Raw genomic sequence first — 17,630 nt, forward strand, 5'->3', positions numbered from 1 at the left:
GATATTACATAAGGAAGTGCAAAATATTGAAAAACATTCTCATCAAGTAATACTTTGTTTTAAGGAAGTATTTAAAATTGTCCTGATACATAAGGCAGCGGCTGAGCACGGCTAAATGGTTAGGGGCTCTCGACTTGTAATCTGAGGGTCGCAGGTTCGAATCCTCGTCACACCAAACATGCTTGCCCTTTCAGCCGTGAGGTCAATCCCACTAGTCATTGATAAAAGAGTAGCCCAAGAGTTGGCGGTGGGTGGTGATGACTAGCTGCCTTCCTTCTACTTCTACACTCCTAAACTAGGGACCGCTAGTGCAGATAGCCTTCGTGTAGCTTTGGGTGAAATTCACGAAAAGCCATGAGGTACTACTTGGAGTTTTTAACCCCTTGTTGACTTTTATAAAATTACATTTTAATCATGGGCGTCAGAGCCGGGGGTGGGGAGTACTTCAATGATTTCTAAACAGAGGGCACTTTAATTGATCCGAAAAACACGCCCTTTAAAACTGACTCTAAGGGTGACACTTCAGATCCCCCTAGTTCGTAGCGTGCTTCGACACCTACGTAAGTACAATATTGTAATTTATATGCTTTCAACACAGACAGTCACAATGATGTTAAATATTATAATGTATTTCATACCTCGTCAGTCTCTGAACCGAATAGCAACAGGTCGAACGGAATGGCCGCAACAACGTCGATGATGAACCATCCACGAAGATAGTGGACAGCTATTCTGCCCGGAAGACTGACCACTTCTTCGTTAGAGTTGACGTACGTCGTTCGGAAATTGATAAGAATGTCAATGATGAACATGACGTCAACTAAAAGATCGATTATGACGATGGGATCTTCGCCATATTTCTTGTTACGTTTGGTTTTGGTTTCGTTTAGCAAGAAGGCTGCGACGTAAGGTGTAAAGATAGCTGTGTAGATGACAAGCAGTAATATTATCCAGTCCCAAACTGCCTTGAAAGGGGAGTAATGGAGGATGGTCCACTTGTGGACACGAGGCTTCTGAAGCTTGTATTCTGGAAGAACATCAGCTCCCAATGAAAGAACCTGGGAAACAGAAAACAGATTATCAGAGATGACTGAGCGTAATGATTGTAGACAGAGCCCTTTATCAGTTGCGGCTACTAGGCCTGACCAATGTCTTTAAGCTGTTATTATTATTATATTATTATTTATTTCTGTTATAGATTGCTCATTTATGACTGTGTTTTGTGTATTTAATAAATAAATAAAAAAAAAATATTTTGAAATTATGTTTTTTTATTTAGTTCAGAGTAACAAACATACTGGTAAAACAACATTGAACATGCACAAACAGTAAGCAGAAAAAGCCTTTGTGTAAGGACTAGTTTATATCATGTTTATGATGCTTATTGTAATAGTTTTGCAGCTGTTGCAGCCTTTGCTTTCATGAGAATGTCTCTGGATGGTTGGGAGTTATAACAACATTGTTCATTTGACTGCATACACATCTTGTGTGTTATAATACTGCTCAAAACTGAGGTGCTCAAGTTTGGTCTGAACTTTCTTTTGTTTTAGTCACTAAACTAAACATCCTTCCACTGTCAGCATTAGAATGGAAGATCGTAAGAATTCCAAGCATAACCCTACACAGAATGTCATACTTCTGGTTGCCATTTCCATCCTTAACTGTAGACAGCTGAACCCAAAACTTGTCAACATTCAACTGAAGGACAGTTTCTGAGAAAGTATCAATTTGATAGTTCAAATATTGACCTTCCAACTTGTCAATAGTGTCGTGCTCATGTGTATTGACAAGGACAGGATACCTGTCTGTGAAGAAGTGTAGAGAAGAGAAATCTTTGCTGACTTTCAGTTTTGGATCAGCAACCTCTGCATGAATCAGAAGTTCATCATTTAGAGGGAATTATTTCATCATGTAATTTGTAGCTGCAATATAGTGTTTCTTGACACTGGTGTAGAAGCTGATCAGGTCAGATCCTTTTCATATTTAACAATGTATTCCTTGGTAGCATTTCCAATAGAAACTACCTCATCAGATTTGTGTAAGGATTCATTGTTGTAGTCAAGTTCAGTGATGTTGCCTTCAAGATATTCTGGCTTGATGTATCTGACAAGTATATTTTTAACTTGTGTAATCAGAGTTCCATGCATAATGTGTATGCAAGGTTCTTCTCTTTGCAATATCAAATTGGTTTGTTCAAATAGAGAAATTGCAGACTGAAGAAAAAGACAAAATAACAAGTTTGTTTTGTTGTCCAAGAAAACTGTTAACTTATATAACTTGCTCTGCGCATAACTTTTCTTGGTTACTTCCTTGATAGCTTTCGTTTTCTTCTCTTTTTTCATGGATTGTCTCTTCTTTAGTTCAAGGTCAGACTGCCAAAACATATATTGAGTTATATCAAATGTTTCTTTGTCTGCTATTGGAGACTGTTGTCTTGTGTCCCTGTGTGGCTGAGAGGATATCCTGACTGTTAAAGTCTTGCTGCCTAACTGAGTGGCACGTTTAGATCCTTTTGAATCTAGTTTTTCCTTTTCACAGTGAAAATACTTCTTCAATGACTTCCACATGTCCAATATTCTGTTGAGACACACCCCAAGTGATAGCCATCTTGTGTTAACAAGTTGTAGAATTTTTCTTGTTTCTTTGTCATACAATCCTTGAAACTCTTTGAAATGTTGTTTTCAGCTAGCACTTTTCTCCAGAAAATAGTAGATATCTATCAATGTATCAGAAACTGGGCAGGGCAATTCTCTGGAAGCTTTCTGGGCAGCAATATTGATGAGATGGCAGGCACAGCCCATGATGTAAGTGGTAGGCTGTCGTCTTGAGATGTGTCCCATCACACCTTTACCTATACCAGACATAACTGAGGCATTGTCTGAAGAAAAACTAAGACAGTTTTCCCATGGAATTTTCCTCTTTGTCAGTTCGTGGTCTAAAACCTTGAAAACATTCTCTCCTGTTGTAGCTTCTTTCCATTCCACCATTGTCAAAAGAGAACAAACAATTTTTCCAAGCAAAGGGTCAAGATATCGTACAACCACTGGATACAGTTTTGAGTCATCCATGTCTGTGGATCCATCTGTGGCTAAACTGTAAACAATGTTAGTAAGTATGTTTAAAATCATTTTGTCATCTTCACAACCCAACATTTGTACAATGGCTGTAGTTTTGGTTCTAGCACAGCCATATTTTTTTGCTATATCAGAGTCTGGGAACATTTTTCTGAATAGATGTCCTGCATGATCGGCTACAGCTAGGGGTAAATTATGAGCAATGACGAATTGTGTGAACATCACTTCTGCATTTATGGTTTCATATTCTGAATTCTTACTCATAAATGTTGTTATTTGCACCGTTTTTGTCTTCGCCTCAGCCTTTTGTTGGTGAGATGCCGATTTTGTATGTTTGGAACAATCGTGTATTCCGCCATGTGCCACAGAAAAATCGATGTTACAAACTGTACAAAACGCATGACTGTCACTAATTTTTGATGCAATGACTGTATATTTTGCACTATACTCTTTCCTATTTTTGATTCACAATTTCATTCCTTTTAGATTTGTCAGAAACAAGACAATCTGGTGAACAAGGCCTCTTTTTTCCATCTTGTGAACGATCGTATTGGTGTTTCTTTGCCGCTTAGAAAACGAGAAATACCCATCTACGCGAGCGCTGTTTGGCTAACAAGCACCGATGATGTAACTATGGATTCCCACACATACCCAGTATGGAGAAGCACCGCATTCAGACTATTGGTAGATGTCGGAGATACAAATATTTTATTATTATTTCAAGCCCAAACATGATTATCGCAAGTAGCCATTTCGACTATGTCTTTTATTTATTATCAAAATTTATTTGTATCTCACTAGAAATTTTCTTTTCACCCCTTTCAAGCCCTGGGGGAACAATTTATCACTTTATTGTATAGGCCTATATAATATATAATAATTTTGGAGTTGCAATAAGTTGTAATATTTGTCTGTATGAGCGTATAGTCATAATGTATACACCAAAATCGTAATGGTTGGCATCTCTGCATTATCTGTAGTCTCAGATCCCAAAAACAGGACCTGATAAATAAAGAGAAAATAGATTATTTGTAGTCTTACATCTACAAAGACAGGACCTGATGAATAAACAGAAAATAGATTATTTGTAGTCTTACATCTACAAAGACAGGACCTGATGAATAAACAGAAAATAGATTATTTGTAGGTCTACATCCACAAAGACAGGACCTGATGAATAAACAGAAAATATATTATCTGTAGTCCTACATCCACAAAGACAGGACCTGATGAATAAACAAAAAATAGATTTTTTGTAGTTTTAGATCTCAAAGATGGAATGAAGGAGTATATGATAGATAATCATGTAGTTTATAAAATCATATAAGAAGGGAGTGTTATGTCTGATTTACTGTAAATAATCGACCCATGTTTAACAAAAATGTAATTAACATTACATAATCGGGAAAAGCCTTGAATAAAACTCGTAATAACACTTTTAACTGATAATAGTTTACCACATACACACGGAATCATAATGAATAAAACTACAAATAAATCTTTATTTTTACATGGAATCAAAATTGTTTGATTAGTTCGGATTCTAAGACACTTCACCTGCTTGGTTACTGAATTTGATAGCATCGCTTGGAAACACGTGGTTTGATAAAATAGCAGTAATTAAACATCACTGGTCTAGAAAAAAAATATATTCTGTCACGCCCTTGCTAGTTTGACAAGACACGCCAGTTCGATTCACTTATAACCTGATTAAACTAGTTAGTTTCTCAACTACCCTTAGTGAGTAACGTCTCCATGGAAACAAAATACTACTTAATTCAGTCACAAGGTGTCTCTGTAACATGCTTAAATGCAAATGTCTTCAAGGCTCGGCACGGCCAAGTGGGTTAAGGCGTTCGACTTGTAATCTGAGGATCGCGAGTTCGAATCCCTGTCGCACTAAACATGCTCGCCCTTTCAGTCGTGGGGGCGTTATAATGTTACAATCAATCCCAATATTTGTTGGTAAAAGAGTAGTCCAAGAGTACCAAGAGTGGGTGGTGAAAACAAGCTGCCTTCCCTCTAGTCTTACACTGCTAAATTTAGGATGGCTAGCGCAGATAGTCCTCGAGTAGCGTTGCGCGAAATTCAAAAACAAAGAAACAAAACAAATGTCTTCCAGTTCAACCCTGTTTGGTAAAAACACCAGTGGCTCTGCATTAGGTTTGTAGGCATACGACGATAATAAATACAAAAAAAAACATTTCATAGAACAGAACAAAATGTTTTCATAGTCTAGCTGGAGCTAAGCATTAGCTAGTCCTTGTAGTAGGTAATCTACATGTCTACATTTTTATAAATAAATATTACTGAACCGTTGCGAATCGGGCCGGACGTGATTTAGTGTTGCCATAAAATCGCATTCTGCACTCTGGTGGGTTGTGACTAAACTAATTTGTTAACGCTTCGATTATAGTAGTCCAACAATTGGATAACCTTGGGTAACATTACGTGAATAATATGAAAGTGTAAAATAATAATAATTTATAAATAAAGTTGTAACAAAAAATACACAGTAGATTACAGTTACTGATGAAACTATTCACATATAACACACACGTTCATGTAATACAATGTTGTGCTTTATCTCTGTTATACATATCAAAAAATACACAGTAGACCACAGTTACTGATGAAACTATTCACATATAACACCCACACACGTTCATGTAATACAATGTTGTGCTTTAACTCTGTTGTACATAACAAAAAATACACAGTAGACCACAGTTACTGATGAAACTATTCACATATAACACACACACACGTTCATGTAATACAATGTTGAGCTTTATCTCTGTTGTACATAAAAAATACACAGTAGACCACAGTTACTGATGAAACCATTCACATATAACACACACACACGTTCATGTAATACAATGTTGTGCTTTATCTCTGTTGTACATAACAAAAAATACACAATAGACCACAGTTACTGATGAAACCATTCCATATAACACACGTTCTTGTAATACAATGTTGTGCTTTATCTCTGTTGCACATAACAAAAAAATACACAATAGACCACAGTTACTGATGAAACCATTCACATATAACACCCACACACGTTCATGTAATACAATGTTGTGCTTTATCTCTGTTATACATAACAAAAAATACACAGTAGACCACAGTTACTGATGAAACTATTTACATATAACACACACACACGTTCATGTAATACAATGTTGTGCTTTATCTCTGTTGTACATAACAAAAATACACAGTAGACCACAGTTACTCATGAAACTATTCACATATAACACACACACACGTTCATGTAATACAATGTTGTGCTTTATCACTGTTGTACATAACAAAAATACACAGTAGACCACAGTTACTCATGAAACCATTCACATATAACACATACACACGTTCATGTAATACGATGTTGTGCTTTATCTCTGTTGTACATAACAAAAAATACACAGTAGACCACAGTTACTCATGAAACCATTCACATATAACACTCACACACGTTCATGTGATACGATGTTGTGCTTTATCTCTGTTGTACATAACAAAAAATACACAGTAGATCACAGTTACTCATGAAACTATTCACATATAACACACACACACGTTCATGTAATACAATGTTGTGCTTTATCTCTGTTGTACATAACAAAAAATACACAGTAGACCACGGTTACTCATGAAACTATTCACATATAACACACACACACACGTTCATGTAATACAATGTTGTGCTTTACCTCTGTTGTACATAACAAAAAATACACAGTAGACCACGGTTACTCATGAAACTATTCACATATAACACCCACACACGTTCATGTAATACAATGTTGTGCTTTATCTTTGTTATACATAACAAAAAATACACAGTAAACCACAGTTACTGATGAAACAATTCACATATAACACACACACACGTTCATGTAATAGAATGTTGTGCTTTATCTCTGTTATGCATAACAAAAAATACACAATAGACCACAGTTACTGATGAAACCATTCACATATAACACACGTTCATGTAATACAATGTTGTGCTTTATCTCTGTTGTACATAACAAAAAAATACACAGTAGACCACAGTTACTGATGAAACCATTCACATATAACACCCACACACGTTCATGTAATACAATGTTGTGCTTTATTTCTGTTATACATAACAAAAAATACACAGTAGACCACAGTCACTGATGAAACTAACAAAATTAAACTAAAATTACGTTCATGTAATACAATGTTGTGCTTTATCTCTGTTGTACATAACAAAAATACACAGTAGACCACAGTTACTCATGAAACTATTCACATATAACACACACACACGTTCATGTAATACAATGTTGTGCTTTATCTCTGTTGTACATAACAAAAAATACACAGTAGACCACAGTTACTGATGAAACCATTCACATATAACACACACACACGTTCATGTAATACAATGTTGTGCTTTAACTCTGTTATACATAACAAAAAATACACAGTAGGCCACAGTTACTCATGAAACCATTCACATATAACACACACACACGTTCATGTAATACGATGTTGTGCTTTATCTCTGTTGTACATAACAAAAAATACACAGTAGACCACGGTTACTCATGAAACTATTCACATATAACACACACACACGTTCATGTAATACAATGTTGTGCTTTATCTCTGTTGTACATAACAAAAAATACACAGTAGACCACAGTTACTGAAGAAACCATTCACATATAACACCCACACACGTTCATGTAATACAATGTTGTGCTTTATCTTTGTTATACATAACAAAAAATACACAGTAAACCACAGTTACTGATGAAACTATTTACATATAACACACACACACGTTCATGTAATACAATGTTGTGCTTTATCTCTGTTGTACATAACAAAAATACACAGTAGACCACAGTTACTCATGAAACTATTCACATATAACACACACACACGTTCATGTAATACAATGTTGTGCTTTATCTCTGTTGTACATAACAAAAAATACACAGTAGACCACGGTTACTCATGAAACTATTCACATATAACAGACACACACGTTCATGTAATACAATGTTGTGCTTTATCTCTGTTGTACATAACAAAATATACACAGTAGACCACAGTTACTCATAAAACTATTCACATATAACACACACACACGTTCATGTAATACAATGTTGTGCTTTATCTCTGTTATACATAACAAAAAATACACAGTAGATTACAGTTACTGATAAAACCATTCAATATAACACACACACACACGTTCATGTAATACAATGTTGTGCTTTATCTCTGTTGTACATAACAAAAAATACACAGTAGATTACAGTTACTGATAAAACCATTCAATATAACACACACACACACGTTCATGTAATACAATGTTGTGCTTTATCTCTGTTGTACATAACAAAAAATACACAGTAGACCACAGTTACTGATGAAACCATTCACATATAACACACACACACGTTCATGTAATACAATGTTGTGCTTTATCTCTGTTACACATAACAAAAAATACACAGTAGACCACAGTTACTGATGAAACCATTCACATATAACACACACACAGTTCATGTAATACAATGTTGTGCTTTATCTCTGTTGTACATAACAAAAAATACACAGTAGACCACAGTTACTGATGAAACCATTCACATATAACACCCACACACGTTCATGTAATACAATGTTGTGCTTTATCTCTGTTGTACATAACAAAAAATACACAGTAGACCACAGTTACTGATGAAACCATTCACATATAACACACACACACGTTCATGTAATACAATGTTGTGCTTTATCACTGTTGTACATAACAAAAATACACAGTAGACCACAGTTACTGATGAAACCATTCACATATAACACACACACACGTTCATGTAATACAATGTTGTGCTTTAACTCTGTTATACATAACAAAAAATACACAGTAGACCACAGTTACTGATGAAACCATTCACATATAACACACACACACGTTCATGTAATACAATGTTGTGCTTTATCTCTGTTGTACATAACAAAAAATACACAGTAGACCACAGTTACTGATGAAACTATTCACATATAACACACGCTCATGTAATACAATGTTGTGCTTTATCTCTGTTGTACATAACAAAAAATATACAGTAGACCACAGTTACTGATGAAACCATTCACATATAACACCCACACACGTTAATGTAATACAATGTTGTGCTTTATCTCTGTTATACATAACAAAAAATACACAGTAGACCACAGTTACTGATGAAACCATTCACATATAACACACACACACGTTCATGTAATACAATGTTGTGCTTTATCTCTGTTATACATAACAAAAAATACTCAGTAGACCACAGTTACTCATGAAACCATTTACATATAACACACACACACGTTGATGTAATAAAATGTTGTGCTTTATCTCTGTTATACATAACAAAAAATACACAGTAGACCACAGTTACTCATGAAACCATTCACATATAACACACACACACGTTCATGTAATACGATGTTGTGCTTTATCTCTGTTATACATAACAAAAAATACACAGTAGACCACAGTTACTCATGAAACCATTCACATATAACACACACACACGTTCATGTAATACAATGTTGTGCTTTATCTCTGTTATACATAACAAAAAATACACAGTAGACCACAGTTACTCATGAAACCATTCACATATAACACACACACACGTTCATGTAATACAATGTTGTGCTTTATCTCTGTTGTACAACACGTTATGGTAATAAGCAGAAATTTCTGTTAATCCTAGTTTTTAAGCCTAAGCCATATGTATGTTTTTATTAATTACTCTGTTTCACTTAAATTATCAATGTCAAAATGCTAGGTGTAACATATCTGAAAGAAGCAAGTATGATGCATTATCAATTTGTAAACACACAAAGAGAGAAACAAAGACATCATAACTTGAAACATCAGAACTATATTGTATATATACGACAAAACGTGGTGTCTGCCCCAGAGTTCGTCTGTCTCCTGTTTGAAAAGCTGTGCACGCAAACAAAGCTCAACATTGACTTTTAAAATGACTATATAACAGGTATTAATAATGTTGATGTCAGATTTCATTTCGTAAGCAGAATATTCTTTACTAAATTGTTCAAAATGTTAAATAATAAAAATGTAGGCTTATCACATGTCATTGTCGTGTAACTCTTAGTATAAATTGAAATGTTCAACGATTACTTTTCTGGTGGGTGTCTGAAGTAGTTTACAGTGCAACACTTGTTAAAGTTCGTGAAACAATCTAAATTGATAGATGAATTTAAACCCTTCCCTCTACTGACGTATGTACTACTAATAGGAAATTTGAGCTTTAATGGACGTTATGGACACGTGGGTTAAACGGCCAGGTTAGAGACCCAAGAGGACTCGGGTATTTCTGTCCCTAATTTAGAGTAACTGATCAGAAGAAAAGAAGCTATTCAGCAGCACCCGCCGCCACAGAGGCCTTGTCTGGTTCTTTAAATGGTTTAATGGCATTGACTGCCATTTTTATAACGCGCTCACAGTTTAAAGTAAGAAGCGTATTCAGTAGCATCACGCCGTCCTCTCTTGCTTTGTTCGTATCGCATACGTGTAAAAATCGTTTTAAAACTGCTTACATTTTAAATCACTTCTTGTCTGTTGCTTTCCTACAATTCATAATCATAGTAGCTTGGAAGTGTCAACAATATATGGCATGAAAAAGTATTCTTAAAAATCAACAACAACTAACTTATACTTTATTTCAGTTTCTCTCAATCTGGCCCACTTTCTTATCAGTTTTCTGAATACCTAGCGGTCAGAGAAGAGTTAAATAATTCCCTCTATCTGCTCTCCTATGCCGTAGAAACAGCATGATCAGTTTCTCTATATCTGTCGTTTATAATTTGTAGTCCAAAATTGAGTTTACAACTGTTCATTCTTTGTATTTCAACTTAAGAACCAGTGTTCACATGTTGTTATTTTTTTAAGCATACCGTTTCAGTTGCACATGCTCATTTTCGAATTGCCCCTACAAATTCGATTCGTTCACTGCAACAGAACGTGCCGAGGTTCCAAGAAAATGTTGTTAAATCGCTTCACCCGACCTCAATGTATTTTTCACCCATGTGTATGATCAGATCGGAAGACTCGAACCACCCACCTCCATTTGATATTTGAATGAGACATTGCAGTGTGCTGTCACATCCCAATTCTGACAGTACTGTCTCGTGACAAGATTAAAACATTCACTGTCCTGAGAGATCAATATTCCTTCTACTGAAGATAATTTGTTTAGGATATTCGTAAAGAGATACACGAGGACTATCTACGACCACCGCCAATCTAGGGATACCCTAATAGTAAAGTGGAAATCTTTCTTATAACACACCCTCAACCCAAACATGCGAAGGGTAGTTTAATAACAACGAGATGCAATCCATAGACCCACGGATTCACATTCCGTCATGCTAACCATTAGGCCACACCCAGTACTAAATCAAACTGGCCGTGTAGTTAAATTTATTGGCTTCAGTCCTGTTTATTTAAACTCAAGAACATGGATAGCAAGCGGAGCTGGAACTGGGCACATTATGGTGAAAAGTAGAATAGAATATAACAGAAGAATAGTAATAACACATATAAAACATTATCTTCTCAAAAAAGTCACTAAAAATCCTTATTAAGTCTCTACCAAGGGTTACAGTTTGTTTGTTTTTGAATTTCGCGCAAAGCTACACGAGGGCTATCTGTGCTAGCCGTCCCTAATCTAGCAGTGTAAGACTAGAGCAAAGGCAGCTAGTCGTCACCATCCACCACCAACTCTTGGGCTACTCTTTTACCAACGAATAGTGGGATTGACTGTCACATTATAACGCCGCCACGATTGAAAGGGCGAACATGTTTGGTGTGTCGGAGATTCGAACCCGCGACCCTGAGATTACGAGTCGAGTGCCTTAACCACCTGGCCGTGCCGGGCCACCAGAAAGGAATGAAAGCCGTATGCAACAAACCACGAGTTAAACACAAATGTCGATTTATGGTTGTCCTCGTAAAGGGAATGTTTTTTTATTTTTTATATTTCAGCTAGTGGACCACAAAGCGAGAAGAGGTGATAATGGTTTAGAAACTGTGACTGTAATTCTGCTCCGTAATTATATGCCTCTCCTAAAATTTGTGACGTCACTATAATAAGGTTATGAATTTTCAACAGAACTTTGTTGCGTATTAACACATAAACGAGTGAAGTGGTTTTCACTCTCTGCCATAATTATGGTTTTATTATACATAAATCGTTTTCTCAGATTATTGCGATAACTTAGTGTTACCACTATGTACTTAGTGTTAGCACTATGTATTACAACGTTATTATAGGGTCAAATGTTCTTTTCTTCTTTTCCCACTCCCATTATTACAGCCAAACCAGAAGTCACGTCAAAGACGAGAACTCATGTTGCTCGTTTGGTTATCGGGTCCGGCACGGCCAAGCGTGTTAAGGCGTTCGACTGGTAATCCGAAGGTTGCGGGTTCGAATCCCAGTCGCACCAAACATGCTCGCCCCTTTTAGCCGTGGGGGCGTTATAATGTTACGGTCAATCCCACTATTCGTTGGTAAAAGAGTAGCCCAAGAGTTGGTGGTGGGTGGTGATGACTAGCTGCCTTCCCTCTAGTCTTACACTGCTAAATTAGGGACGGCTAGCACAGATAGCTCTCGAGTAGCCTTGCGCGAAATTCAAAACAAACAAACAAACAAACTGGTTATCTGGTGCTTGTTGAGCGCACATGGCTACACGATGTGCACTGTGCTCACCAGGGGTATCGAAACCCAGTTTCTATTGTTCTAAGCCAGTATACCACTTGCAGCTGAGCCACTCGGATGGGGAAAACGATGCGAAATCCAGAATGTATTTGTTATTAAGCGCAAGGCTACACTATATGTGCTCTGCTCACCACAGGTGCCGAAAAACAAGTTTTAGGGTAAAAATCTTTCAGACTTGCCGCTGAGCCGCCGAGGACTTTGAGTAAAGAAAGAATCTTCCGGTACTAAAATAACTGTAATGAAACATCACGTTCTACCGCAGGCGTAATTATGGTTTTTCTTTTTCTTAACGCCCATTTCAATAAGTCCACTGCGGTTTTCAAACCACAATTATTCTTTTAATCTACCTTCTCACGGTCACGTAGAGATCTAATTAGCAAGATAAGACTCTAACTGTTAAAAGTCTAACCAGAACACATTCTGAACACCGTCTGAATAGGCGAAGCGGAAACGATGTTTAAAAATAATAAACGTAAAAAAGAAAAAGTGCTTTTGTACCACGATTATCCGATCGAAACAGCTAATCCTATTAGGCTTATCTGTTGTCATATACACGCAGAAAGTATCATAACAAGATGAACAACATCACCACAAATTTGAAATGTCAATACAGAAACACAAATAACAAACAACTAATGTATACATTACGGACTTCTGCAGGTTTCTGCTATCTTTCAAGAGTAAATAAAATCAAAATGTAAAGTAACATTTTTGTCTTGCTTTTGAAGTTTATGAGTCATGCTATGTTGTAGCCTACAGAGTTCGTACTTTTTCTCGTGACTTATGGCACGCGCACGTTTTACCGACGTCAGGACAGCACAAACTGCATCGTCAAACGTCCTTTATGTGATGTCATTATAGTGTTTTAGAAATGACAGACAACACACTACTGTATAATGGTACGAGTGGTTAAATCAGATGGGTTTAATGCGTATCCCAGTAAACTGGAAAAGTAGGATGTACATTATTTAATACTTCCCGTGAAAACAAATTAGAAACTATAACAATAGAGAATCTGTGGATGTTCAAATGTTACATCTGATTTATAATACACTCTATGCAGAAATGATGTAGGTGTTCTTCAAGTGTTAACACTGAAGTCGACGCCAATAAACAGCATAACAGGACACCACAAGTAGACAAAATGGTGTAATACTTAGCTCAACAGAAGAATACAGAGTTGACATCTAAGTCCACAATTTGATTAAAAACTAATATTATGCCTACAGAAGGTTCCAAAAACTGGGCCGAAAGCTTTCATAAATAAAATATCGATTTATCTGGTAGAGAATTTCGAAAATTACCCTAAAATTGAAACTTACGATCACTTTAATCGATAAAGAGGCTTCAAAACTGACCCAAATTAACAAATTTAAAACTTATTTTTATTAAGTATAAAAAATGGTATGGAAGACTTATGATACACATTGAATGTGCTTTGGAATCAGGTATGACATTGTAGTTAGTGTACTAAGAATGGAATCAGGTATGACATAGTAGTTAGTGTACTAAGAATGGAATCAGGTATGACATTGTAGTTGGTGTACTAAGAATGGAATCAGGTATGACATTGTAGTTAGTGTACTAAGAATGGAATCAGGTATGACATTGTAGTTAGTGTACTAAGAATGGAGTCAGGTATGACATAGTAGTTAGTGTACTAAGAATGGAATCAAGTATGACATTGTAGTTAGTGTACTAAGAATGGAATCAGGTATGACATAGTAGTTAGTGTACTAAGAATGGAGTCAGGTATGACATTGTAGTTAGTGTACTAAGAATGAAGTCAGATATGACATAGTAGTTAGTGTACTAAGAATGGAATCAGGTATGACATTGTAGTTGGTGTACTAAGAATGGAATCAGGTATGACATTGTAGTTGGTGTACTAAGAATGGAATCAGGTATGACATTGTAGTTGGTGTACTAAGAATGGAATCAGGTATGACATTGTAGTTAGTGTACTAAGAATGGAATCAGGTATGACATTGTAGTTAGTGTACTAAGAATGGAGTCAGGTATGACATTGTAGTTAGTGTACTAAGAATGGAATCAGGTATGACATAGTAGTTAGTGTACTAAGAATGGAGTCAGGTATGACATAGTAATTAGTGTACTATGAATGAAGTCAGGTATGACATTGTAGTTAGTGTACTAAGAATGGAATCAGGTATGACATTGTAGTTAGTGTACTAAGAATGGAATCAGGTATGACATTGTAATTAGTGTACTAAGAATGGAGTCAGGTATGACATAGTAGTTAGTGTACTAAGAATGGAATCAGGTATGACATTGTAGTTGGTGTACTAAGAATGGAATCAGGTATGACATAGTAGTTAGTGTACTAAGAATGGAATCAAGTATGACATTGTAGTTAGTGTACTAAGAATGGAATCAGGTATGACATAGTAGTTAGTGTACTAAGAATGAAGTCAGCTATGACATTGTAGTTAGTGTACTAAGAATGGAGTCAGGTATGACATTGTAGTTAGTGTACTAAGAATGGAATCAGGTATGACATTTTAGTTAGTGTACTAAGAATGGAATCAGGTATGACATAGTAGTTAGTGTACTAAGAATGAAGTCAGCTATGACATTGTAGTTAGTGTACTAAGAATGGAGTCAGGTATGACATAGTAGTTAGTGTACTAAGAATGGAATCAAGTATGACATTGTAGTTAGTGTACTAAGAATGGAGTCAGGTATGACATTGTAGTTAGTGTACTAAGAATGGAGTCAGATATGACATAGTAGTTAGTGTACTAAGAATGGAATCAGGTATGACATTGTAGTTGGTGTACTAAGAATGGAATCAGGTATGACATTGTAGTTGGTGTACTAAGAATGGAATCAGGTATGACATTGTAGTTGGTGTACTAAGAATGGAATCAGGTATGACATTGTAGTTAGTGTACTAAGAATGGAATCAGGTATGACATTGTAGTTAGTGTACTAAGAATGGAATCAGGTATGACATAGTAGTTAGTGTACTAAGAATGGAGTCAGGTATGACATAGTAATTAGTGTACTAAGAATGAAGTCAGGTATGACATTGTAGTTAGTGTACTAAGAATGGAATCAGGTATGACATTGTAGTTAGTGTACTAAGAATGGAATCAGGTATGACATAGTAGTTAGTGTACTAAGAATGGAGTCAGGTATGACATAGTAATTAGTGTACTAAGAATGAAGTCAGGTATGACATTGTAGTTAGTGTACTAAGAATGGAATCAGGTATGACATTGTAGTTAGTGTACTAAGAATGGAGTCAGGTATGACATAGTAGTTAGTGTACTAAGAATGGAATCAAGTATGACATTGTAGTTAGTGTACTAAGAATGGAGTCAGGTATGACATTGTAGTTAGTGTACCAAGAATGGAGTCAGATATGACATAGTAGTTAGTGTACTAAGAATGGAATCAGGTATGACATTGTAGTTGGTGTACTAAGAATGGAATCAGGTATGACATTGTAGTTGGTGTACTAAGAATGGAATCAGGTATGACATTGTAGTTGGTGTACTAAGAATGGAATCAGGTATGACATTGTAGTTAGTGTACTAAGAATGGAATCAGGTATGACATTGTAGTTAGTGTACTAAGAATGGAGTCAGGTATGACATTGTAGTTAGTGTACTAAGAATGGAATCAGGTATGACATAGTAGTTAGTGTACTAAGAATGGAGTCAGGTATGACATAGTAATTAGTGTACTAAGAATGAAGTCAGGTATGACATTGTAGTTAGTGTACTAAGAATGGAATCAGGTATGACATTGTAGTTAGTGTACTAAGAATGGAATCAGGTATGACATTGTAGTTAGTGTACTAAGAATGGAGTCAGGTATGACATAGTAGTTAGTGTACTAAGAATGGAATCAGGTATGACATTGTAGTTGGTGTACTAAGAATGGAGTCAGGTATGACATAGTAGTTAGTGTACTAAGAATGGAATCAGGTATGACATTGTAGTTAGTGTACTAAGAATGGAATCAGGTATGACATTGTAGTTAGTGTACTAAGAATGGAGTCAGGTATGACATTGTAGTTAGTGTACTAAGAATGGAATCAGGTATGACATTGTAGTTGGTGTACTAAGAATGGAATCAGGTATGACATTGTAGTTGGTGTACTAAGAATGGAATCAGGTATGACATTGTAGTTGATGTACTAAGAATGGAGTCAGGTATGACATAGTAGTTAGTGTACTAAGAAAGGAATCAAGTATGACATTGTAGTTAGTGTACTAAGAATGGAATCAGGTATGACATTGTAGTTAGTGTACTAAGAATGGAATCAGGTATGACATTGTAGTTGGTGTACTAAGAATGGAATCAGATATGACATTGTAGTTGGTGTACTAAGAATGGAATCAGGTATGACATTGTAGTTAGTGTACTAAGAATGGAATCAGGTATGACATAGTAGTTAGTGTACTAAGAATGAAGTCAGCTATGACATTGTAGTTAGTGTACTAAGAATGGAGTGAGGTATGACATAGTAGTTAGTGTACTAAGAATGGAATCAGGTATGACATTGTAGTTAGTGTACTAAGAATGGAATCAGGTATGACATAGTAGTTAGTGTACTAAGAATGGAATCAAGTATGACATTGTAGTTAGTGTACTAAGAATGGAATCAGGTATGACATAGTAGTTAGTGTACTAAGAATGGAGTCAGGTATGACATAGTAGTTAGTGTACTAAGAATGGAATCAGGTATGACATTGTAGCTAGTGTACTAAGAATG

At 35.9% G+C, this 17,630-nt stretch overlaps 1 protein-coding gene across 1 annotated transcript in view; it reads right to left on the reverse strand.

Annotated features, from left to right (window-relative positions):
* The window catches only part of LOC143235772 (voltage-gated inwardly rectifying potassium channel KCNH6-like), a 107,574-nt gene that overhangs the window by 69,497 nt on the left and 20,447 nt on the right, over positions 1–17,630 (reverse strand). The window contains exon 2 of the mRNA XM_076473974.1: positions 639–1,058. Coding sequence (XP_076330089.1) covers positions 639–1,058 — 420 coding nt within the window. The remainder of the gene's footprint in view (positions 1–638; positions 1,059–17,630) is intronic.

This window comes from Tachypleus tridentatus, chromosome 12 (genome assembly GCF_004210375.1).
Source record: "Tachypleus tridentatus isolate NWPU-2018 chromosome 12, ASM421037v1, whole genome shotgun sequence".
Lineage (NCBI taxonomy): Eukaryota > Metazoa > Arthropoda > Merostomata > Xiphosura > Limulidae > Tachypleus > Tachypleus tridentatus.